We start from the raw sequence: 23,795 nt of genomic DNA, 5'->3' as shown, positions 1-23,795 counted from the left end.
TGTTGTGGATCACAACAAATCATGGAAAATTCTTAAAGATATGGGAATACCAGAACACCTGATCTGTCTCCTGAGAAATCTGTATCCAGGTCAAGAAGCAACAGTTAAAACTGGACATGGAACAACAGACAGGTTCCAAATTGGGAAAAGAGTACGTCAAGGTTGTATATTGTCACCCTGCTTATTTAGCTTATATGCAGAGAACATCATGTGAAATGCAGGGCTGGAGGAAGCACAAGCTGGAATCAAGATTGCCTGGAGAAATATCAATAACCTCAGATATGCAGATGACACCACCCTTATGGCAGAAAGTGAAGAAGAACTAAAGAGCCTGTTGATGAAAGTGAAAGAGGAGAGTGAAAAAAGTTGGCTTAAAGCTCAACATTCAGAAAAGTAAGATCATGGCATCCAGTCCCATCACTTCATGGCAAAGAGATAGGGAAACAGTGTAAACAGTGGCAGATTTTATTTTTTTGGGCCCCAAAATCATTACAGATGGTGACTGCAGCCATGAAATTAAAAGATGCTTGTTCCTTGGAAGAAAAGCTATCATCAACGTAGACAGCATATTAAAAAGCAGCGATCTTACTTTGCCAACAAAGGTCCATCTAGTCAAGGCTATGGTCTTTCCAGTAGTCATGTATGGATGTGAGAGTTGGACCATAAAGAAAGCTGAGCACTAAAAAATTGATGCTTTTGAACTGTGGTGTTGGAGAAGACTCTTGAGAGTACCTTGGACTGCAAGGAGATCCAATCAGCCTATCCTAAAGGAAATCAGTCCTGAATATTCACTGGAAAGACTGATGCTGAAGCTGAAACTCCACTGCTTTGGCCACCTGATGTGAAGGACTGACTCAGTGGAAAAGACCCTGATGTTGGGAAAGATTGAAGGCAGGGGGAGAAGGGGACGACAGAGGATGAGGTGGTCGGATGGCATCACCGACTCGATGGACATGAGTTTGAGCAAGCTCCAGGAGTTGGTGATGGACAGGGAAGCCTGGCGTGCTGCAGTCCATGGGGTCTCGAAGAGCCGGGCATGACTGAGCGATTGAACTGAACTGGACTGCAGCACGCCCAGTCCAGGGGAAGATCCCCTGGAGAAAGAAATGGCAACTCATTCAGGTATTCTGGCCTGGAGAATCCCATGGACAGAGGTGTCTAGCAGGCTACAGTCCATGAGGTCGCAAGAGTTGGACACGACTTAGACTAAACCACCACCACATACATCATTAATTCCTACTTCAAATTAGGGAGGGCCCTAATTTGTGTGACCCTATGTGGTCAAACTAGGATTATCGTATTAGTAGAAGGGTGGTGACATTCTTCCATGTAATGGCCTGGAGCGTATCTTGTGGTTTTGTTTATGGTTTTATAATTAAACAAGCCTACTTTCCAAGAGATTTCTTGAGCGATCATTAACTTAGAGTGGGTCCCCAAAGTTTCCTAGGCTTCCTTCTCTATCTTTAGGGATCGAACCCAGGTCTCCTGCCTTGTAAGTGGATTCTTTACCAACTGAGCTAGGAGGGAAGCCCAGTAGTTGGAACATTCTTTAGAAGCTATAATCCCTACTTTATTCAGATCTCGTTTTCCCTGATGTCCTTTCTTCATCCCAAGATTCCATCTAGATACCACATTACATTTAACCATTTCCTTAAGATCCTCTTGCCTGTGAAGTTCTCCAATTCTTCCAACGGCTGACTTTGACAGAATCTGTCTAACGTTTTTCTCATGATTTATTTGGGTTAAGGATTTGAGGTATAATAATAAAAAAAAATTTGGCCTTTGTCCCTAATTCCTGTCACTGATCTCCTAAAATCCTTGGAATTTCCCTCTGTGTTAAGAGAGTCTCTGTTATTCATAATGAGCCCCTTTCAAGCCTATCAAAGTTTATGCTAATGAGGTGATAATTGGCGAACTTCTAAATGGCTTGGGATGGGGGATGGGGGTCCAGAGGAGCCAACCAAAGAGGTTTGGCACTTTCTCCTGACCTGCTTCAAAGAAACCTCTATAAAAACCCTTGGGAAGCGCTACCGAGAGGGCAACCCGGAGAGGGCTTGGACCGTCTGCCTCCCCCACCTCCTGCTTCTGAGCATCTCTCACCGGAAACAGTAAGTACAGCGCTTGGCTGCTTTCTGTGTTCTAGCAAATTATCAAACCGGGAGCTGGATGGTGGGAACCTGTGGGCCTTTTCGTCTGGCCGGGCTTCAGAAATGCCCCGTAGCCTGGGTACCCGGATTCGCGGCTGGCGTCTGATATGGTGGGCAGAAAATCGAAGAACCGGTTGTTGATGTTAGCAAAGACCCCCACGTATCCACATTCGGTGTTCGTCGGGGTGAGACCAGAGGAGGCAAGCGGAGGGCCTCTTATTTTTGCTCAACATCTTTCCAGGAGGGCATATAAGGCTGGATGGAGTAAGGGGGTGAGACTGGCGGGCTGCGGGAAGGAGGGGTTAAAGAGCTAAAAGGCCCACAACGGGTAGGCGGTGGGGAGAGACGTCTCCTGGATGAGAAGCATCCGCGGGTTTTTTTTTTTTTTGTCTCTCCTGAATCCGGTCCGCTGTTGCAAAGAAGGGACTCATTGGAAAAGACCCTGATGCTGGGAAAGATTGAGGGCGGGAGGAGAAGGGGACGACAGAGGATGAGATGGTTGGATGGCATCACCGACTCGATGGACTTGAGTCTGAGTAAACCCCGGGAGTTGGTAATGGACCGGGAAGCCTGGCGTCCTGCGGTCCAGGGGGTCGCAGAGAGTCCGACACGGCTGACCAGAGCTGAGCTGCACTGGGCGCGGTCCAGCTCCCACGCTGCGGCCGCCCCGGGGCCCGGCGGAAGCCCGGGCGGTCCGCAAGCCCAGCCTGCACAGCGGCTGCCTGGCCACGAGGGGGCGCAGCGCGCGGCGGCGGGTCAGGAGGGCGACGTTCAGGCGGAGAAGCCGCCCGGCCTGCCCCCTTCAGAAGTATCTGGGGCGCCGCACCCGTCAGGGAGGGTGTCGGGTGGGATAGGCTGGTCGCCGCCCCTCCGAGGGCCTCGTTCGTCTTTGGTCGGGGTCGCGGGGGCGCACCGGGGTTGAGCCGGCTGAGCCGCCGCAGCCAGCGAGAGGGGCGGAGTTTCCGCCGAGGCCGGGCAGGGGCCCCGCGGCACTCGCGCGCCTCCCGCTGCGGAGCCCCGGCTGGCACGGCCCGCTCGCCAGTGCGCACGCGCGGCCCGAAGCTCCAGTGTGCCGGTCCCGCCCCCTGTGTTCGCTGCAGGGGCGCTCAGACTCATGGATTAGGGGCGGCAACTGAACCGGTCCAGCCGCAGCTAGCAAGCGGGGACGAGTTTTTCTGGAACCTGCGAGTGGGCAGAGGCTTTCTAATGACCCACGATCCAGATGCAAGGGTAAAAAAACCAACAACACAACTGTTCAATTCAGTTGCTCAGTCATGTCGAGTCTTTGCGACCCCATGGACTGCAGCACACCAGGCTTCCCTGTCTATCACCAACTCCCGGAGTTTACTCAAACTCCTGTCCATTGAGTCGGTGATGCCATCCAGCCATCTCATCCTTTGTCATCCCCTTTTCCTGCCTTCAGTCTTTCCCAGCATCAGGGTCTTTTCAAATAAGTCAGTTTTTCGCATCAGGTGGCCAAAGTATTGGAGTTTCAGCTTCAGCATCAGTCTTTCCAATGAATATTCAGGATTGATTTCTTTTAGTATGTACTGGTTGGATCTCCTTGCAGTCCAAGGGACTCTCAAGGGCCTTCTCCAACACCACAGTTCAAAAGCATCAATTCTTTGGTGCTGAGCTTTCTTTATAGTCCAACTCTCACATCCATACACGACTACTTTAAAGACCATAGGTTTGACTAGACGGAGCTTTGTTAATCCCTGGTTGAGGAGGGGACTGGAACCCACTGTCATTTCATGGAAACCGAAGAATTGGTGATGGACAGGGAGGCCTGGCGTGCTGCAGTCCACGGGGTTGCAGAGAGTCGGACACGGCTGAGGGACTGAACTGACTGACTGACTGCCCTGGTGTCAGGACTTACTGAATCTCTTACGTTCTTTTGTCTCCTTGTGGAAAGATTTCAGCATGAGGCAAAGAGATGAACACAGTTTATTAGCATAGGACGCCTGTGTGAGATACTGGTGGGCAGGCAAGGGCTTGCAGCCCTAAGAACAAAGAGGGCTATATTTGTATAATCAAAGCAAAAGTTGTGGGGGAGGCTATGCATGGAGAGGGGGAAGGGTATATGAACAATTTTTGTACCTTCTCAATTTTTCTGTGAACATGAAACTGCTCCCAAAAAGCCTTTAAAAAATAATGTTGTTTCCAAAAAAAAAGTGGGGAGAAGACTGTCTTTTTCCTCACTTTTGGGAAGACATCAAGGCTTACATCATTAGTTATTTGACCCTAGATTGTCTAACTGGGTGATTGTCATATGGTGGTGATGTACACTAAATGGGAACTTTCCTAGCGACTCAAACAGCAAAGAATCTGCCTGCAATGCAGGAGATCTGGTTAGATCCCTGGGTGGGGAAGATCCCCTGGAGAAAGTCATGGCAACTCACTCCAGTATCCTTGCCTGAAAAATTCCATGGACAGAGGAGACTGGCAGGCTTCAGTCCATGGGGTTGCAAAGCCAGACAGGACTGAGCGAGTGACACTTCCACTTACTTTATATTAAAATATGATTCATCTCAGGTTTCAGCATAATGTCCCCTTTCACCAAGTTTCTTTCACCTTACACCTTTAATTCCTGTCTTGGCTACATGCATAAATGCTCTTCTTCAAGGACCATTAACTCCCTGACTTCATGTAACAAGATTTGGACTCCATATGTATTTTCTTGTGTTTTAACTATTAAGACTTCTGGCTTGAGTGTGCCTGGCACTTGAACATGCCTGGCCTTCCTTCAAGGCAGTATAGATTGAAACTGTGTCCTCTGCATTGCATGGCAAATGCTTAAACACTGGACCCCCCAGGAAAGTCCCATTTATCAAATTTTATATATAGTAGTGTGTATATGTGGAGGAGGAAATGGCAACCCACTCCAGTCTTCTTGCCTTGAGAATCCCATGGACAGAGGAGCCTGGCAGGCTACAGTCCATGGGGTCAGGAGAGTCGAATATGACTTAGCTACTAAAGAGAGAGAATGTGTATATGTTAATTCCAAACTCCCAGTTTCTCCTCCTTCCCCTTTGGTAACCTTAAGTTTGTGTTTTGTCTGTGTTGAACAAAACTCTTGACTATATGCTTTCTGTGTGTAAACAAGCAAACAAAAGACAAAATTTGAACTGCACTTAGTTCAGTTCAGTTCAGTTCAGTTCAGTCGCTCAGTCGTGTCGGACTCTTTGCGACCCCATGAATCGCAGCACGCCAGGCCTCCCTGTCCATCACCAACTCCCGGAGTTCACCCAGATTCACGTCCATCGTGTCAGTGATGCCATCCAGCCATGGCCTTTTCTGGCAATTCTGAAAGTATTTTCTGTGTATTTTGGGATTAAGCAAATTAGGCACTATCACGGCATTGCTGAGAGCGAGGAGTCTTGCGGGGAGAAAGTGGTGCAAGTCTGGAGGAAGGAAGGCCAGGGAGAGCTCTGTGGACTGGGCTCCCGTTCCCAGATCTGCCCGCTGAAAGAACTTTGGGACCAGGGCCGCCCCAGTGGCCCTAAGCATTCCTAGTGTTCGTATTTTGGTTCTAAATCCCATTCTCCAAAGTTCCTTGGAGAAGTAGCTCACTCAGTGAAAGTGAGTGTTAGTCACTCAGTCATCTGACTCTTTGTGATTCCATGGACTGTAACCCCTCAGTCTCCAGTATAAAAAAATACTTATTACACAGTCTCAAAGGATCATTCCACAGATTATTTAATAATTACAAAGAGAAAAAAGGAAGCTTTATAGTGGGAAAATTTGGCGAATACCACCTTAACCATGTGATCAAAATCAGCACCGCAGAGAATGACGTAAAAAAAGTGCCAAATATGCATAACTTGAATTGGATCATGGGGTGTGTGTGTCAGTCGCTCAGTCGTGTCTGACTCTTTGCGACTCCATGGTCTGTAGCCCGCCAGGCTCCTCTGTCTGTGGAATTCTCCAGGCAAGAATACTGGAGTGGGTTGCCATTTTCTTCTCCAGGGGATCTTTCCAACCCAGGGATCGAACCCGGTCTCCTGCATTGTAGGCGGATGCTTTACCATCTGAGCTACTAGGGAAGCATCCTGGGTTAACATCAGACAAACTAAAATTGAAGGACAGACTACAAAGTAATGGGCCTGATTCTTTTTTTAAGAGTAATCACTAGACTTTATTTGAACAACTGGGAAAATATTTCCTTAATCTGTTTATAAGTGGGAAGGGATGCATGGTATTGGAAGCACACGAAGGAAAGAGGGAGGGGAGAGGGGAAAGAAAGTTGGAAAGAAAAGAAGCAAAAATGCGGGGAAAGAAATACTGCATTGAATGAACCACAGACCAGAGTACCTTTCATCTTACGTACCCTTAATACATTCATGAAACTTCCAGAGATATTTCCATTAGTTAAATGGGAAACTTCCACAAAGTTGTGTCTGACTCTTGGGACTCTATGGACTATAGCTGCCAGGCTCCTCTACCCATGGATTTTCTAGGCTAGAATACTGGAGTGGGTTGCCATTTCCTTCTCCATGGGCCTGATTTTTAAAAACATGTTTATGTTGTGGATCTTCTCTGTTGGTCCAATGGTTAAGACTCCATGCTCCCAATGAGGGGGGTTGGGTTTGATCCTTGGTCAGGGAACTAGATCCCACATACTGCAATTAAGACCTGGCTTAGTCCAAAAAAATAAAGTCTAAGTCACGAAAGACAAAGATTAGGGAACTGTTCCAGAGTAAAGAGGAATAAAGAGACATGACAACTCCAATGAAAAGGTGTAACTTTGAAGTGGGAAAAATGTTGCATAAAGGATGTTATTGGAACAATTGGCAAAATGTGAATATGGACTCGGTCGTAGATGTTAGCATTGGATCTATGTTAATTTTCTGAACTTAATCATCGTAGGTTGGTTACCTAAGAGAGCCTTCTCGTTCTTAGGAAATAATCCCTAAAGTATTTGTGGGTGAAGAGTCAAGATTTCTGCAACTTAATCTCAAAAGGTTCGGGGAAGAAAAAAAAGTCTCTGTTTTGCTTTGTACCATTGAACTGGATATGCTACAATTTACACTATATGTTCTCTATTGTTGAACATTAAATTTTCCAATTTAAAAAATCATTCTTACAAACAATGATGCTATCAACATCTTTACGAATAGAAGTTCTTTCTTTTGTCACCATTTTTAGTATAAATGCCCAGAATTAGGAATACCAAATCAAAGAGTGCCAGTGTTTTTAAAGCCTTTAATAAGAGAGTAGTAATTCAAGATGCTAAGAGTGGTTGATTTAAATAGAAGGTTGTAAGTAACCATGGGAGGTGAGAGAACAGAGCTACAAATAGCAGGAGATTTTAAAAGCAGCTGCTCATGCAAAGGGCTCTCCCAGTCCTGGGAAACTCCCCGCACTATGGCAGGGGCCTTGCTATCCCAAAACGGCTGCTGTAAGCATAGCGTGGGGGGGTTTCCAGCAGACTTTTTCGGTGAGCAACTTCTCTACCCTTGTCCTAGGACTCATGGGTCTAATCCAAACCACCATGACCTAAATCTAGACTTTGGACAATAAGGGATTTGTGCCTCCGGAGGATTCTTCTGGCTAAGAAACACAATGTGATGCTTTGTGTTCAGGAACCTCATGACTCTGCAAGATAGCTGTGAACATTAGTAGAAATCTAAAAAAGAAAGAGTATTTGGCCTAAAAGATACTGAGTTGAAATAAAAACTGCTAGTAATGGGAGTGTAAATTGCTTTAACTACTTTGGAAAACCGCTTAGTGTTATGTTTTTAACACTCAACATTAACTTGATCCAGTATCTCCTATCCTAAGTAGGTGTGTTCCCAGAGAAATGCTTCAACATGGACTCCAGAGAGGCAAGTAAGGGAATGTTCAGAGCAGCATTACTTGTCAGAGCAAATGAACTGGAAATAACCCAGTGTCCATCAACAGGACAATGGCTAAACAATCTATGGTAGAACAGAATATTATATAGCAGTGAAAATGAATAAAGTCCAGCTATGCAAAATTATGCGGCTTCCCAGGTGGCTCAGTGGGTAAAGAATCTTTCTGCAATGCTGGGGACACAGGAGACAAGGGTTCGATCCCTGGGTTGGGAAGAACCTCTGGAGAGGGAAATGGCAACCTGCTCCTGTATTCTTGTCTGGAAAATCCCATGGACAGAGGAGCCTGGCGGGCTACAGTTCATAGGGTCACAGAGTCGGACACAACTGAAATGGCTTAGGGCACACGCACAGTTATATGTGTGAAGCTTAGAAACAATTAGTGACAAGGCTTAGAAGGTTCCTTTTTGAATAATATTTTTGAAGCTAAAAAACTTGAGCTTTTAGGGACGTATTTATTTGTATTAAGATTTTCTTTTATTAAGTTTATGGATTTACTCATTGATTTTTGGCTGCACTGGGTCTTCCTTACTGTCCGTGGGCTTGCTCTAGTTGCGGCGAGCGGGGCTACTCTGTGTTATGGTTGGAGGCCTTCCCGTTGCGGGGGCTTCTCCTGTTGCAGAGCTCAGGCTCCAGGCACACGGGCTTCGGTAGTTGTGGCTCGCAGGCTTCGCAGCGGGGGCTCAGAAGTTGTGGCACACGGGCTTAGTTGCTCCATGGCATGTGGGATCTTCCCAGACCAGGGATCAAACCTGTGTTTTCTGAAACGGCAGGCGAATTGTTAACCACTGGGCCACCAGGGAAGTCCTTATAGTAAAATTTTTAAAAACAAAGTAAATAAAAATATAAAATTGAGGGACTGCCCTGGTGGTCCAGTGGCTAAGACTCTCATCTCTCAATGCTGGGGCCCTGGGTTTGATCCCTGGTTGGGGAACTGGATCCCACATACCACAGCTAAGACCCTGTGCAGCCAAATAAATAAAAATGAATTAAAAAAAAAATATATATATATATATAAAATTGAGGATAGTTAGGCAGGGAGTATAGCAGGTAGGTAAGAAGTATAGCATTGTTGGCAATAATTTCTTTCTTTTTTCTTTTAATGTGCATTGTAATACTTTAAAGAGGGATAGCCAGGATGGAGTGTTTACCAGTTTATCACTTCATTTTATTTGATTTTCAAGCTTCTCCAGGGGAGGTGCTGCATTTCATGGGTGATGTAAACTTGGAAGGTAGTTAATAGTTAGGATGGCAGGTCCTAGTTGACTAAATCCAAGGGGCACAGGTCAACAGGATACAATTTAACAGGAGTAAACCTGTTGACATTGGTTTCAAATGTCAGCAGCAAAAGTACGGCTAGAATTAGGACCAGTGACTTTTTTTGTTTGTTTTGTCTTGGCCACGTGCATGACATGTGGGATCTTACTTCCCTGGATGGTGGATCAAACTTCCGCCTCCTGCGGTGGAAGCACAGACTCTTAACCACTGGATCACCAAGGAAGTCTAGGATTAGTGATTTTTTTAAAAAGAAAAAGTCTAGGATTTTATATGAATGCAGTTTCAGTAAGCTATCAAGCTCATTTGGCAATAATCTAGTTCTTAATGAGGGCTAGGTACATAATATTCATGTTATTACTAGATTTTGTACCTTACATATGTTACTGGAAATTCTTTTGAATGTGTTGCAGTTGAAAACATCACTGGTGTCTACTGTTTTTGCATGTTGAATTTGAAAATAGCAATGTAGATAAAAATCAAGAAACCATACAATTTTCTAATTGGAAGAGGCCTTCAAGATGATGGCTAATCTGAAAGGTAACCATTTAAAAATTATAACTACTAGGGAATATTTATAGTTTGGGAAATTGGGGATGACTTTAAACATAAAAGCAATGGTAAATGTCATGAAAAAAATTGAGGTTTTATTTAATTGAAATGTAAAATTGATACCTCAAAAATCATCTTAAAATTAAAAGGCAAATGTTAAACTGATTAAAAATGTGCCATAAGCAGGGACTACCCTGGTGGCTCACTGGTAGAGTCTGCCCTGTAGTGCAGGGGGCTTGGGTTCAATCCCTAGTTGGGGAACAAAGCTTCCTTGTGCAACTGAACCCAGAGCAGTGCAGCTCCTGAAGCCTGCATGCTCTGGAGCCCTCACCACAACTGGAGAGCCTGTGTGCTGCATCTAAGAACCCATACAGCTAAATTTAAAAAAAAAAAAGCCACAACTATATACCAGCCCAGCGTTGACGCCCTTAATATAACATTATGACAGCTTATGGAAAAACCTGAATGAACTTTTCGGCCAACCCAATATAAAGAACCCATAAAATCAGTAGGAAATACAGTAATACCAAAGTTGAAAAATGGCAGTGGACATTAGCACAATGAAGGAAACTATCGACAAAAGGAGAAAATAGCCTACGGAATGGAGAAGATATTTGCAAACAATATGTCTATAAGGAGTTAATATCTAAGTGAATGCATATTAAGCTGCAGGTGCTTCGTATTGTACACCCAGAGCCAAATGAGTGACACTGTGATACAGTGATTATAGCCCCAGAGGTTGATTCCACAGTTTATTTTTTTGACGGTATAGTAGTAACTTGGGTCCTCAAAAAAAAAAAAAAAACAGAATTCAACATTAAAAAAAAAGTGTTTAAAAAATGGGCAGAGGACTTTAGAAATAGACGTTTTTCCAAAGACATACAGATGACCAATAGACTTATGCAAAAATGTTCTATATCACTAATCTTCAGGGAATTCTAAATCAGAACCACAATGAGGGACTTCCCTGGTGGTCCAGTGGTAAGACTCTGCACACCCATTGCAGAGGGCACGGATTCAATTCCTGGTTGGGGAAGGAGGATGCTGCACGCTGGGCGGTAAGGCAAAAAAAAAAAACAAAACAAAAACAACAACCCCTAAACAAACAATTCCCTGGTGGCTCAGATGGTAAACATGCAGGAGACCTGTTTGATCCCTGGGTCGGGAAGATCCCCTGGAGAAGGAAATGGCAACCCACTCCAGTATTCTTGCCTGGAGAATCCCATGGACAGTGGAGCCCGGTGGGCTACAGTCCACGGGGTCGCAAAGAGTCGGACACACTGAGCGATTTCACTCACTAAATAAACAAACAGTGACCCATGGTGATATATCACCTCTCACCTGTCAGAAAGGCTATCATAAAAAACAAGTATTAGTAAGTATTAGTGAGGATGTGGAGAAAACTTTTGTACAGGAAGCGACTTAAGTGTGCACATTCTACAGTAGTCCCTGGGAGCTCCCTGGCAGTCCAGTGGTTAGGACTCAGTGCTTTCACTGCCTAGGCCCTGTTTCAATCACTGGTGGGGAACTAAGATCCCAAGCCCCTCGATTGGCCTGACCAAAAAACAACAACAACAAAAAAAACCCAGAGGAATGGCTAAACAGATCATGGATACTCAAACATGGACTATTTTGTAGCTGTCAAAATGTATCGGGTGTGGTGGAGATCTCAGCTTGAGGTTTTCTCTGACCTGGAGTTTATTCCTTGGACCATCCCTAAGCACTTCCCTGGAGGTCGAGACAACTGCTTTCCCCTTTGTGGGTATCTAATCGATCCCAGGTGTCAGTCCACTTCCCCCCATAACCCCCAATAATGAATTCCCTGTTTCCCCAAAGAGGAGGAAACCTCCAGTCCTTGTTTGAAAATGCTGTGTTGGAAGGGTTCAGAAGGGTTCAGATGGCAGAATTAAGGCTCCTTCATCCTAGGGTGGGCTTCCCAGGTGATGTAAAGAATCCCCCTGCCAATGCAGGAACTGTAAGAGAGAAGGGTTCGATCCCTAGGTCTGGAAGATCCCCTGGAGAATGAAATGGCAACCCACTCCAGTATTCTTGCCTGGAGAATCCCACGGACAGAGGAGCAGTCCATGGGGTCAGAAAGAGCTGGACACTACTGAAGAGACCTACCACGCAGGGACCATACTCTAGGGAAACAATGGAAATCTCCTATTGCTCTTAGTAAAGGAAGACTTAGTTAATACATCCAGCTCTCAGTTGTACTGAAAGGAGGAGTAATGCCAGGGAGGAACAGCAATCCACTGAGTAAACAAGTTCAGCTCTCTACTGTCCACCTCCTTCAGCCAACATCCTACCGAGGGGATCCCTATGCGGCGCCTCTCCTCTCTCCTTCATTCAGCAAAAGCTTCGGCCACCCTCACTGTGAGCTGGGAACACAGATCCGGGTCCCCGTCCCCAGGGCTTACACACGTCTCCAGGGCAGGCAGACACCCTGGACCCGCAAGGGCAATGTGGGCGAGCAGAGTTGCAGGGCAGCTGGAAGGCGGCCTGTGCCACCCCCGGAGGTGACATAGTGACATTGAAAGTGAAAGTTGCTCAGTCGTGTCGAACTCTGCAATTCCGTGGACTGTCCATGGAACTCTGCAGGCCAGAATCCTGGAGTGGGTAGCCTTGCCCTTCTCCAGGGGATCTTCCCAATCCAGGTATCGAACCCAGGTCTCCTGCATTGCAGGCGGATTCTTTACCAGCGGAGCTACCAGTGAAGCCCAGTAACATTGAAGGCCTGAGCTAATATTTCAGGGTTTCAGGTAGGAGGATGCTGGGGTGGGCCAGGCGGTGATCGATGCGGAAAGGGGGACGGAGGAGGGCAGTGGGAACGGTGCTCTGGAGCGTCCAGAAGCCCCAGCCAATGTGGTCAGCGGAGGCCGGAGCAGCGGGCAGGATTTGGGGTTGTGCCGGGCAGCGGGGCCCCAACCAAGGGGGATCTCCACCCGGCCTTTCCCACGGCCTGCTTCCCAAGCCCCTGCAGCCACCTGCTCTGTCCTTGGGGGGAAGCCTCTGCCCCAACTCTACCCCCCCGCCCCCCCCGCCGCAATCGGGTGCACTGGCCGCGGGGTCCCGGGGCTTGGCCCACAGGCACCTGTTACTGAGGGCTCCCTCTTAACCAGGTAAAGGGCTGGGGCGCCCCGCGTGGGTTGGCAAGCAAGGGCTCGGATTTCCTACCTTTGATCTTGCTGTTTGATCTCCACCTAGAGAGACTTATTTATAGAAACCAGTCGTTCCATCGCGGCCTGCTCTCCGGCTTTTGCTGTTTTCAAGATGCCTGATGGGTGGCTGGGTGCAGGCTGCCTTCCAGCCTGCAGTCTTGCTCTCTGCGCGCTGTGTCCCAAGTTCCAATTCGGCAGCATTCGCTGCCCTTGGCTTCTCCAGGAGATGGCTCTTTTCTCCCTTCAGGGCCCTGTGGTTCCTGAGATGGCTTCTTGCTTTTCTACACTCTGAATTTCTCTTTTTTTCCCCCACCAGATTTACTGTTATTTTCTTATAGACTTAAAGCTCTGGGGATGAAGAAGCAGGGTTTGCATAGAGGCCTTTTAAAAATCCAAGGTTGATTGCAGAGCAAGGGAGATTAACAAGGGGACATTGCAGCCTTGCCTCTGAGGAGCCTGGTAGTGGTACCTCTATGGGAACCAAATGCAGTGAAAACCGGGAAGCAAAGTCCAGGCTGGGGATGTGAGGGGCTGTATGACAGCTCCTGGCTTCCCCATCCACTCTTTCCATGGAACTTCCCTTTCAGACTCATGAAATTTCCAGTAGCAATGCTTTATAACAGGTATATGACTTTTACCCCCTCCCTTTTGAGCAGGGTTTGGCTTTCTCTAATCACTAAGTTGCAGTTCCCAGGGGAAAATGTTCAGGTTGGCTGAGAGAAAAGAGAAAATTATGATGTGATTCATCGGCCCCTTTTTGTGGCACTTTCAGCCACAAGGAGAGGACCTGACTGTCCTGGGTGTTACTGCAGTGTCTGCCATTTCAGGCTGAGTCTGTTTTGTTTGTTTTGGGGGAAGATCCATGAAACTTAGGATTGGTACAAGCATGACTCTTGAATTTTCATATAATTGCAGTGCTGCATGATATGCAGTGATATGCATAACTGGATATGCATAACCAAGATATGTCTTGGTTTTATGATCTTTATGATTCTATACACTTGGAGATTCTTTTTTAATAACATTTTTTGATGTGGACCATTTTAAAGTCTTTATTGAATTTGGTACAATATTGCTTTTGTTTTGATTTTTTTGGCCTCGAGGCATGTGGATCTTAGTTCCCCAGCCAGGGATTGAACCTGAACCCCCTGCCCTGGAAGGTGAAGTCTTAAGCACTAGCCTGCCCGGGAAGTCCTTAATTTTTTTTTTTAATATTCTTTTCCATTATGGTTTATCATAGGATACTGAATATAGTTCTCTGCTATACCGTAAGACCTTGTTTATCCACTTGTAGGTATGTATACGTGAGTCTGCCTTTTAAGTCATCTTCACCTGTGTTTTGCTGGATGCCACGCACACTCCCAGAGCTCTCTGGCTTAGGGCCCCTTCAGCTTCTGACCCTTCAGTCCCTTTGCTCTTCCAGTTGTCCCTTGATGCCCGTCTGCCTGTCCCTTGGTTCTTTCTTGGCCCCTTCTCATTGCTCAGATATGCCCTGGATGGGCCCTGGGCTGGGTGGGGAGATGCGCTGCCAATAATCTTTCTCATTTCATTAAAAAAAAATTTTTTTTTGGCCTGGCTGTGTGGCTTGCAGGATCTTAGTTCCCTGATTGAACCCGAATCCCGGCAGTGAAATCCCACAGCCCTAACTATTCGACCACCAGGGAATTCCTTTTCTCATTTAAAGTGTAATGGTTTTAGTCCGTTTCCCCATTCATTCGTTTGACCCCAATAACTCGTCCTCTAAAAGTGAGATTTTTCAGAAAACGGGACAGAATTGCTCAGAAGACAAACTTGGTGCTTGGAGGGGGAGAGGGGCAGCTCATCTCTTTGTGGTGTAGTCTCTGATCCACTGAGGTGGTTTAGACTTTTGAGGCTGCTAAGGGCTTTCTGAAGGAGCGTGGCATTGTTAGTTCTGGAAACTTATGGTACTGACCAGCCCAGCTGCCGGTCCTGGTCCTGTCTGATGGGCAGGTGACTCTTCACAGATGGTGACTCCCCTCCCCAACCAGGAAAACTTTTATTATGCGCCTGGGATATAAAGGACCATTCCCCTCTGCTGGATGAAGACAAGTTTGCTTTCTATGGAGAAAATTTTGTGAGTACTCCGCTCTCTAGTGGCCAACTGGGCGAAAGAGGTAACAGTTTTACTTCACTTTACAAACCGAAGTCAGGAGCCAGTTTAGCGTCAGGAAATGTTTGTGGAGCATCTACTGTGCTGTCACAGTGCTAAACCCCAGGGATATGGAGGTAAATGAGGTCACTGCTAGTCAAATCCTTGCAAATTGAATCACGGTGTAAATGTATTAGGATTTTTTTGAGAATTTTAGCGCTTGAAGGGGAAGTTAGAGATGATCTGGTTTGTCTCCCTTCTGCTTTTTTTTAAACAGTTGGAAAACCAGGGTCCAGAGAGATGAAATGATGTCCTTAAGATGACATGGCCAGTTAGGGAAAGGGGGAAAAAATGCCAGTGAAATTCAGTGGACAGTCATCCTTTGATTTTCATAACTTATTCTGAAATACTTCTGGACTTACCACAAAGTTGCAAAAATAGTACAGAGTTCATTTGCTCAGCTTCCTCCAGTGTTAATATCTTATACAACCATGGGTTTATCAAACCACATACATTAACATTAGCACAATACTATTAACTACAGACTTCAGATTTCACCAGTTTTTCTACTACAGTTCTTTTGCTGTTTCAGATCCAGTTCAGGATATCACATAGCACTTCTTTACTTACCACATTGCATTTAGACTCTAGTTTTTAACTTTAGATTTTCATTACTGTTCCTTGAAACAGGAGTGAATTAGTGAGGTTCTGCTGCCGTCCAGACACTGTTAGAAGCCCCCTTTGTCTATGGGAGTAGGCTTGGTGTGTTTCCAGAGCCGGCTGTTTGCCCTGGAGATCTTGATGCCATCCTGCGGCAGCTCTGTGGGTGTGCTTGAACTCTGCAGTCCTAGCTTATCTGATCTGGGTGCAAATGGCTGTCCTTGGGGCTCAAAGTGGCACACCCTGCACTGTCTGCCACCATTCCCTCTTAAATTTATTTTTTAAATATTTATTTTTCTTATTTGGCTGCGCTGGTCCTTGTTGCGGCATGTGGGATCTTCACTCTTCATGACGGCAGGCGGGTTCTTTGGTTGCGGCACATGAACTCTTAGTCGTAGCAGGTCAGATCTGGTTTCTTGACCAGGGATTGAATCTGGGCCCCTTGCACTGAGACCACAGTCTTAGCTACTCGACCACCAGGGGAGTCCTGAGCACCTTTTATTTGCCAAATGGCTTTTTTGAAGAGCTTATTCAAGTCTTTAGCACACCTCCCCACCACCCCCTTTTTTTCCCTGACTTTTTCTTACTGATTTGGAATTTTGTTCTTTTGGCCACGCCAGGCAGCATGAGGGATTCTAGTTCTCCCACCAGCGATTGAACCTGAGCCCCATGCAGTGGAAGGGCTGAGTCATAACCACTGGACTGCCAGGGAAGTCCCTGGAATTCTTTATTATAGGCTAGGGAGTGAATCTTTATTGAGGATTTGTGTTTTGCAAATACCTTTTTCATTCTAGAACTGTGTCTTTCTCATAGTGTCTTAATGTGCATGTGAGCTCAGTTGTGTCCCCCTGGACTCTTTGTGACCCATGGACTGTAGCCCGCCAGGCTTCTCTGTCCATGGGATTTCCCAGGCAAGAATCCTGGGGTGGGTTGCCATTTCCTCCTCCAGGGTATCTTCCTGACCCAGAGACTGAACCTAAGTCTCTTGCTTGGCTTCCCTTGTGGCTCAGATGGTAAAGAATCCGCCTGCAATGTGGGAGACCTGGGTTTGATCCCTGGATCCCTGGAGAAGAGAAAGGCTACCCACTCCAGGATTCTGGCCTGGAGAATTCCATGGACTGTATAGTCCATGGGATCGCAAAGAGTTGGACGTGATTGAGCGACTTTCACTTTCACTCCTGCTTGGCAGGAGCCACCTGGAAAGCCATAGTGTCTTAATAGATGTTTTTAATTTTATGTATCAATCTTTTTTTCTTTAACTTCTGGTTTTGGTATCTTGATCGACTAGTCCTCCCCTATCTGAGGTCACAAAAATATTCTTTATTCTGAAAACTTTATCGTTCTTCTCTCTTGATTCTCGTATGCCACATCTCCATCCATCCATCCATCCATCCATCCATCCATCTTCCTCCTAAAGTACATCCTCTAGTGAGACTGTATGTAGTCAGCTGAAGTCTGAGGTCACATTTCGGAAAACATCTTTTTTTTTTGGTGCTCTACTTGAGTGATCGTTTGGGGAGGTCAACAGTTTTAGGTTGAGCTAGTTCCCTCAATATTTTGAATGTGTTATTCTATTGTTTTCTATCTCATTGTTCTGACTTTGGAAGCAACCTTCTTTCCCATTCCCTTTGGAGAGTGTCTCTTTCCTCGATAATCTTTAGTGACGCTCTGCTGAATTCCGGTTTCAATTAGTATTGATAGCTCAGTTGGTAAAGAATCCGCCTGCAATGCAGTTAAGACCCTGGTTTGATTACTGGGTCGGGAAGATCCCCTGAAGGGAAAGGCTACCCACTCCAGGATTCTGGCCTGGAGAAGTCCATGGACTGTATAGTCCATGAGGTCTCAAAGAGTCGGACACAACTGAGCCACTTTCACAACCTTATCTTAAAACTGATTTTTTCTTTAAAAATACAGTAACATTTTCTTGGCAATTTTATATATGTTTCATATTGTTGCAAGATTTATAGTAAATAAATTCAGTTGATTCTCCTAGTCAGTGTTATCTTGACCTATAATAGTCATGGTTTATTTTTACTGTGGAAAGATCAGGTAGTTAGCTGTTATCTTAGTATTTGTTGTTGTTTAGTGTCTGACTTTGACTCTTTGCCACCCCATGGCCTGTAGCCCGCCAGGCTCCTCTGTCCATGGGATTTCTCAGGCAAGAATACTGGAGTGGGTTGCTATTTCCTTCGCTAGAGAACCTTCCTAACCCAGGGATCAAACCCATGGCTCCTGCATTGCTGATGGATTCTTTACCACTGTGCCACAGGTAGCTATTAATTATATAATTAAGATATAATGACGCATTACATGTGTCATCATCATAGGTTTATGTGAAAACTTAATTCTTGGGTCACAGTTCACATCTTGTCTTTACTGTCATCTATATTTTTAATTACAGACAACTCTGGTGTAGAGTCCTTTTGATAAATATAAAACTTTAGAAGCAGTAATAACAGTAGAAAAATAAGCAAAGTTTACCAAAAAAAAAAAAAAATAGGTCTTCCCTGATGGCTCAAGACAGTAAAGCATCTGCCTACAATGTGGGAGACCTGGGTTCAATCCCTGGGTCGGGAAGATCTCCTGGAGAAGGAAATGGCAACCCACTCCAGTATTCTTGCCTGGAAAATCCCATGGACAGTGGAACCTGGTAGGCCACAGTCCATGGGGTCGCAAAGAGTTGGACACGACTGAGCAACTTCACTTTTACCAAAATAAAATGCCATTAATGTAATAAATTTCTCAGCTTCACTGTATAATAAGAAATCATTTAGGGAAATTCAAAAGGCATTTAATATAAATTTTTCCTATTTGGAATAAACCTTTTCAAATACTGGGACTCAAATTAACAAAAATTTTTGTTTCTAACTGCATGTCTGTTTCTGCTTTGTAAATAACTTTATATCTTTTTTCGTATAAATGATATCTTAGGATATTTGTCTTTCACTTACCTCACTTCGTATGATAATGTCTAGGTCTATCTATGTTGTTGCAAAAGGCATTTAATGGCTGAATACTATTCCATTGTGTATATGTACCATATCTTTATCCATTCATCTCTCGTGGACGTTCAGGTTGCTTCCAAGTCTTGGCTATTGTAAACAGTGCTTTGGTGAATACTGGGGTGCATGTATCTTTGAATTATACTCTCCTAGGAGTGGGACGGCTGGATCATACGGTACAAAATTAACTTTTGAGCAAGGGTAGTGGTGGTGGTTGGTTTGGGCCTGGGCATTTGCTAATTAGCAAGATTTAAATAACAGCTTTGTCTAAGACTACCCAGATGCAGGGAATGACAGAGGTGACTTTAGCACTGCTTCTTGAACTCTGTGAATCACCTGGGGATTTTCTTCAAGTGCAGATGCTGATTCAGTGGTTCTGGGGTGGGGCTTAGGATTCTGCATTTACAGCAAGGCCCCTGTGATCCTGATACAGCCAAGGACCACATTTTGAGTAGTGAGGGGCTACACGACATGAATCACGTATACCCAGTACGATCCCTGATATCTTAGTTTTGCATCCTTCCCCTTTGCTGTCTGGGGATGATGAGCTAAGCTCCTTTCTGAGCCCTTTCCATCATTTTACATGGGATCATAAATGGGGCTTATTGTGTGACTTCTCTTATTCCTCTTTACCTCCCTTACTGAGTTCCTTCCTGGGTGTGAATGGTATCACTGGTCTTCAATTCAGTGGTTCAGAGGAACCTTACCCTCTTCTCAGTTCATCCTGTCCCTTATGGTCCCCATGCTTTGTAACCCAGAACTGGCAGATCCTCATATTTTACCACATTGCTTTAAAAAAAATTTTTTTTTTTTGGCTGTACTGGGTCTTTGTTGGGACATACAGGCTTCTCTACTTGCAACACAAGGGCTCAGCTGGCCTGCAGCACGTGGGATCTTAGTTCCCTAACCAGGGATGGAACTCTTGTCCCTTGCACTGGAAGGTGGATTCTTAACCACTGGACCACCAGAGAAGTCCCTCTTAAGATGTTTTCTGAGACCCTGACATCCTAAAGCATCTAAGTGCAAACCTCTGAAGTTCTCATCTGGCCAGATGGAGTTACGGTGTCTGTGGGAAGCAGAGGGCACAAAGTTCTTGAGGAACTTGAAAAAACTCGGGCTACTTGTGACCTTCAGGTAGATGAGGTGACCTCTGCATTTCTAGCTGAGCCAGAATTTAGCAAACTCCAAGAAGGCTATTTGACGAGCTCTTCTAATAAAGCATTAGGGTTAGTCACTTGGTTAAATGATTCTAATTGAGTTAATTAATTTTGTCTGCACTGGGTCTTTGTTGCTGTGCACAGGCTTTCTTCAGTTGCACCAAGTGGGGGCTACTTGTCATTGCAACGCGAAGGCTTCTCATTGTGGTGGCTTCTCTGGTTGCTGCACACAGGCTCTAGGCACACAGGCTTCAGTAGATGGTGGCTCCCTATTGGGCTTAGTTGCCCTGGTGGTAGGTGGAATCTTACTGGACCAGGGGTCCAACCCAAGCCCCCTGCATTGGCAGGCAAATTCTTATCCACTGTACCACCAGGGAAATCCCTATACTGCTGTTTTTTAAAATTTATTTGACTTCGTTGGGTCTTAGTGGCGGCATGAGGGATCCAGTTCCCTGACCAGGGACCGAACCTGGGCCCTCTGCATTGGAAGTGCAGAGTCTTAGCCACTGGATCACCAGTAAGTCCCTATGCTGCTATTTTAAAGCAGATGAATGTTCAGGTATGTTAAAAATAAGCCCCTGGATTAAGACAGACTTGGGAGTGGCCTCCCTGCAATCTGCCCTCCATTTACAGCAAAGGTGGGGGCAGGAAGTAACACAGAGAAAACCTCTGCTCTACTTGAGCTGAGGACGCTGTTCTTTACATACTGCCTTTAAAAAAAGATGAAGTTCCAGGGGAGAAACCTGTCAGGTTTAGGGGCCACCATGATTCTCTGAGGGGACAGGAACATTGAATCCTGCTTCCCTTTCTCTCTTGGTCATAGGATGCTCATAGTTAGGCTGGTGACCCACATATTTAAGAACAGCAGGCCACCTTGTAGTGCTCTTCTGTCTTCCACTTGTTTCCTGTCTTTATTCTAAAAGAGTCCAGAAATACATATTATTATTGCATTGTGTGAATTTATGTCTTTTATCTTAAAATTCCTTTTGCTTGAAGGTGTAGTTCAGTTCAGTTGCTCAGCTGTGTCCCACTCTGCGATCCCGTGGACTGCAGCACGCCAGGCTTCTCTGTCCATCACCAACTCCCAGAGCTTGCTTAAATTCATGTCCATCGAGTCGGTGATACCATCCAACCATGTCATCCTCTACTGCCCCCTTCTCCTCCTGCCCTCAATCTTTTCCAGCATCAGGGTCTTCCCAATGAGTCAGTTCTTCACATCAGGTGACCACAGTTCAAAAGCACCAATTCTTTGGCCCTCAGCTTTCTTTATAGTCCAATTCTCACATCCATACATGATGACTGGTCAAACCATAGCTTTGACTAGATGGACCTTTGCTGGCAAAGTAATGATGTCTCCACTTTTAAATGTGCTGTCTACTCTTGCCTGGAAAATCACACGGGCGGAGGAGCCTGGTAGGCTGCAGTCCATGGGGTCGCGAAGAGTCGGACAGGACAAAACTGAGTGACTTCACTTTCACTTTTCACTTTCATGCACTGGAGAAGGAAATGACAACCCACTCCAGTGTTCTTGCCTGGAGAATCCCAGGGACGGGGGAGCCTGGTGGGCTGCCGTCTATGGGGTTGCATAGAGTCGGACACGACTGAAGCAACTTAGCAGCAGCAGCAGCAGGTTGATCATAGCTTTTCTTCCAAGGAGCAAGTGTCTTTTGATTTCATGGCTGCAGTCACCATCGGCAGTGATTTTGGAGTCCAAGAAAATAGTCTGTCACTGTTTCCATCGTTTCCCCATCTATATGCCATGAAGTGATGGGACCAGATGCCATGATCTTAGTTTTTTGAATGTGAGTTTTAAGTCAGCTTTTTCACTCTCCTCTTTCATCAAAAGGCTCTTTAGTTCTCGTGTCATCTGCGTATCTGAGGTTATTGATATTTCTTTCAGCAATCTTGATTCCAGCTTGTGCTTCATCCAGTCCAGCATTTCATACTCCTTTCCCAATTTTGAACCAGTCTTTTGTTCCATGTCCAGTTCTAAATGTTGCTTCTTGACCTGCATACAGATTTCTCAGGAGGCAGGTGGGGTGGTCTGGTATTCCCATCTCTTGAAGAATTTTCCACAGTTTGTTGTGATCTGTACAGTCAAAGGCTTTGGCATAATCAATAAAGCAGGTGTTTTTCTGGCACTCTCTTGCTTTTTTGATGATCCAACGGATGTTGGCAATTTGATCTCTGATTCCTCTGCCTTTTCTAAACCCAGCTTGAACATCTGGAAGTTCCTGTAGAAGCCTGTCTTGGAGAATTTTGAGCATTACTTTGCTAGTGTGTGAGATGAAGTCGTCGTATAATCTAATAAAAAGTCTCGTCTTTTCCCACTTGGACTGGATGGCTGGTGTGTATCAACCCACTTTGGGCCCTGATAATGTTCAGTCGCTAAGTCGTGTCGGACTCTTTCGCGACCCCGTGGATGCAGTACGCAAGGCTTCCCTATTTTTGTATGGCGCTGGTTAATCAGCCCCTTCCTCAATCTGCGTCCGAACCCTCAAGGGTGGACGGCTGGACTCTGGCTTAACCCGGCCAGGCAGCCACTGGGCTTCCCCTTGGTCCCCAGCCTACTGCGCCGTCTGCCTTCTTCCTCCTTTACGTTGCCCCCCAGCCTCCCCCCAGAGTGGCCTTCCCCGGTCCCTTTCCACTCACCTCTCCTGGCACTGCCTGTCTTCTCCCTCCATAACCGCCCTCCCCACAGGCCTCCCTCCCTCTGGTTCCAGCCGCCCTTCTCCCTCCATCAACACGTCCTCCATCACCCTCCCCAACTACCCCGCGGGCTCTTCCGGCGGCGCGGCCTCTTCCGGTCGGCGGGAGATGGGGGCCGGCGGGAGAGGTGGGCCGGCGGGAGGGCGTGGCCGGGCGGGGGAGGGCGTGGCCGACGAGAGGGCGGGGCCGGGTGCTTAGGCAGGAGGGCGGGGCCGGCGGGAGGGTGGTAAGGCGGGAGGGGTCGGGCGCTCTCTAGGGCGGGAGGCGGGGCCGGCCAGAGGGCGGGGCCGGGCGCTCGAGTGCACGGGCGGGGCGGATGGGAGGGCGGGGCCGGGCGCTCGGGCGCTCGCGGGGAGGCCGATGGGAGGGCGGGGTCGGGCCGGGACGGGGCGGAGGCGGGGCCGGAGGGCCTCTCGGTGGGGGCGGGCCGCTCGGTGGGGGCGGGCCGGGAGGGCGGGGTCGGGAGGGCCGGCCGGTAGTGCAAGCGTCCCGGGCCCGCGCTCTGCCGCCGCCGGCCGGCCGGCCATGCTCATCACGCTGTGCTACCTGTACCTGTGGGCGCGCTGGGGGCGCGGGCCGGCCGCGCTCGTGCGCGCCACGGTGCAGCGGCTGCGCGCCTCGCGCTGCTCCTTCACCTTCTGCAGCGCGGCCGCACCGCCCCGGGGCTCCCGCGTGTGCCTTAGCCGTGGCGGCCGGGTCTTCTGTGTCGGCGAGAGCCAGGTGGGCGGGCGCTGGGTGCGCGGCCGGTGGTGAGGGGCCGGGGTCAGGCTCGGTCGGAGGCACGCGGCCGCGGGGCTGGCAGGGAGCCGGGAGCGCCCCCCAGCCCGGACCCCGCGATCGGCCCTGGTGTGTGCGGCCAGCGGGCCCCTTCCGCTTGCCTGGAGGCCTCGAGAGGCCGTGGGGTCCCGGGAGGACCAGCTTCGGGGCCTGCCCTGCACGCGATACCCTCGGGAGCCCGGAATATCGGGCCAGAAACCGATCGGATCACCTGTCCACGCGGTGCCCGCGCGAGGGTCCGGACGCCTGGGTCTTGGCGGTGCCGAAGCGGCGTGTACCCCTGTACCTGTGCAGAGTCGATTAGCCCCTGAGCAGCGCCCGCCTCGAGTCCCTCCATCGTCTCTCGCCTGCCCTGGGCCGGAGATGTGGTGAACCCGACTCCAGAGACGC

At 47.3% G+C, this 23,795-nt stretch overlaps 1 protein-coding gene and 1 long non-coding RNA gene across 3 annotated transcripts in view; one reads left to right on the top strand and one right to left on the bottom strand.

The window, feature by feature from the left end:
- Window positions 1–1,907: 1,907 nt before the first annotated feature.
- The window catches only part of HLCS (holocarboxylase synthetase), a 214,740-nt gene continuing 192,852 nt past the window's right edge, over window positions 1,908–23,795 (top strand). The window contains exon 1 of one of the 2 annotated variants that reach the window (XM_059889582.1): window positions 1,908–2,108. In XM_059889582.1, the coding sequence (XP_059745565.1) occupies window positions 1,923–2,108 (186 nt within the window). In that variant the 5' untranslated portion in view covers window positions 1,908–1,922. Of the gene's footprint in view, window positions 2,109–23,132; window positions 23,349–23,795 lie in introns of those variants that run through there. The other variant, XM_005202127.5, reaches the window with a different exon arrangement.
- Window positions 8,457–13,160, bottom strand: LOC112448075 (uncharacterized). The gene is made up of 2 exons (XR_003036442.2): window positions 13,007–13,160; window positions 8,457–8,763 (listed from the first exon to the last, which is right to left on the bottom strand). It is a non-coding gene; the product is annotated as an uncharacterized lncRNA (long non-coding RNA).

Source organism: Bos taurus, chromosome 1 (assembly GCF_002263795.3).
Source record: "Bos taurus isolate L1 Dominette 01449 registration number 42190680 breed Hereford chromosome 1, ARS-UCD2.0, whole genome shotgun sequence".
In the NCBI taxonomy this organism is placed as follows: Eukaryota; Metazoa; Chordata; class Mammalia; order Artiodactyla; family Bovidae; genus Bos; species Bos taurus.
The sequence above is the reverse complement of the archived record's forward strand: the minus strand, read 5'-3'. Positions and strand labels throughout refer to the sequence as shown.